The sequence below is a fragment of the Micropterus dolomieu genome, unplaced genomic scaffold (assembly GCF_021292245.1).
Source record: "Micropterus dolomieu isolate WLL.071019.BEF.003 ecotype Adirondacks unplaced genomic scaffold, ASM2129224v1 contig_10032, whole genome shotgun sequence".
NCBI lineage: Eukaryota > Metazoa > Chordata > Actinopteri > Centrarchiformes > Centrarchidae > Micropterus > Micropterus dolomieu.
The window spans coordinates 1-1,980 of NW_025739018.1; the positions used below are offsets into that span (position 1 = coordinate 1).

General features: G+C 43.2%; 1 protein-coding gene across 1 annotated transcript; it reads left to right on the forward strand.

The window, feature by feature from the left end:
- Window positions 1–97: 97 nt before the first annotated feature.
- LOC123965529 (zinc finger protein 239-like) lies at window positions 98–1,620 on the forward strand (the record flags this gene model as incomplete). Its single annotated transcript, XM_046042031.1, has 1 exon — window positions 98–1,620. A coding segment is annotated over one exon (699 nt), but the record flags the coding sequence as incomplete, so codon positions are not given.
- Window positions 1,621–1,980: the final 360 nt, after the last annotated feature.

Sequence of the window (1,980 nt, forward strand, 5' to 3'; positions counted from 1 at the left end):
TAGGTTAGTATGTGATTTCAAAGATATACTCTGTCATTTATGGTTATAGATAGCTCGCTCCACCATGACATTCACTTACTGTTTCTCTCTGTTATAGAAGAGAGGAAGAGATGGAATCAAACGTCACCGCTGTGAGCACTGTGACAGATCCTTCACAACATCTGGATATTTGAAGATTCATCTGAGACTTCACACTGGAGAGAAACCGTACAGCTGTGACCAGTGTGGGAAAACTTTCACTGCATCAGGTGCCCTAAAAAAACACCAACGTGTTCACACTGGAGAGAAACCACACAGGTGTGAACAGTGTGGAAAAACTTTTGCTGCACTAGATAACCTAAAAACCCACCACCGTGTTCACACTGGAGAGAAACCGTACTGGTGTGAACAGTGTGGAAAAACTTTTGCTGCATCAGGTCAACTAAAAACCCACCAACGTGTTCATAATGAAAAGAGACCATACTGGTGTGAACAGTGTGGAAAAACTTTCACTCAATCAGGTCACTTAAAAATCCACCACCGTGTTCACACTGGAGAGAAACCGTATTGGTGTGAGCAGTGTGGAAAAACTTTCTTTAAATCAGGTGCCCTAAAAATCCACCAACGTGTTCACACTGGAGAGAAACCGTACTGGTGTGAACAGTGTGGAAAAACTTTCTCTAAATCAGGTGACCTAAAAATCCACAGACGTGTTCACACTGGAGAGAAACCGTACAGCTGTGGCCAATGTGGTAATTCTTATACCAACAGGAGAACTCTTAGAAGACACAAATGTATCCACAAAGCGTCAGTGTGACATTTTCCACAGAGCCGAGCTAGCTGTTTCCTCCTGCCCTGAATACAACCAGCTGTTATCATGTGACTGTGCAGGACTAACGTCATGTGATGACAGTTGAGGAAGTTTAATTTGGAAAGAGCTGGAAAGCGTCAGTCCGGAGGGTTTATCAGCCAATAACAAAATTAAATTGGAGTATCCAGGTTTCAACCAGTAGAGGGCAGTCACTGCATTTTATAGCACTATGTGAGTCCAGATTTGGACCTGAATCCATCAACAACTCTACTAAATACCCATACACGTTGGTTATCAGCTGAAATAAGAGGTTTGGGGGTTTAGTGAGTCTTTAAGGGCGCACTCACACTATGCGATCCGTACTGGGCACAGTTACCCCCCAAAGTTTGGTTCGTTTGACCAGTGTGATCGTTTAAACTGGACTCTGGCACAGTACACGTGTAGTGTGATCGCTAACCGTGCACGAGCACAGAACCCCGACACAAACCCCACTGTGCGGTGCAAAAGAGCGCTTTTTCTTTACAAAATGACAGTTGATATTGACTTAACGCTCTTTACAGCATGCTTACCGCAACAACCGAGCTGTGATCTAATGTTAACATAGCTCTCCTTATTAGCTAGGCTCCTCCTTTTTTGGGTCTCCGACATTGACAGTTGTGTTGGACAAATTTGTGCAGCGGTGTTGGAGAGAGAGAGAGCATGGTGCTGCGCGAATATATGCGCAGCACCATGCGCTGCAATCAACTACGATTTTAAATAGGCCTGGCCTGGTAAAAAATCATATCAATTAGGGTTGAAACGATTCATCGATAAAATTGATTCATAAAATGCCTTGACACAAATTCTTTGCATCAATGCTTTGTTTATTCCATGTAACTATACAGCACACTGTTTAGCAGGGACATTTATTACTGTCGCACATCGCGCTTACGCTGTGAACATGACGTGATTATAATGGAGCTGTTTGCAAAGTGGAGAAAGAAAAAAAATTTCCAAAGTATGGGATTATTTCAAGTTAAAGAAAATAACAACTCTGTAATGTTACAGTCCATCCACCGTAAAACAAAATGTATGTCGCCTAGGCAACAGCACGACAGCACCTTATCAGAAAGCACAGGTGTTCTGCCAGCGGACTACAGACAAAGTAACAGCCCCCTGTGTCTTGTTCAAGAGTGGCTTGACACAAGGAA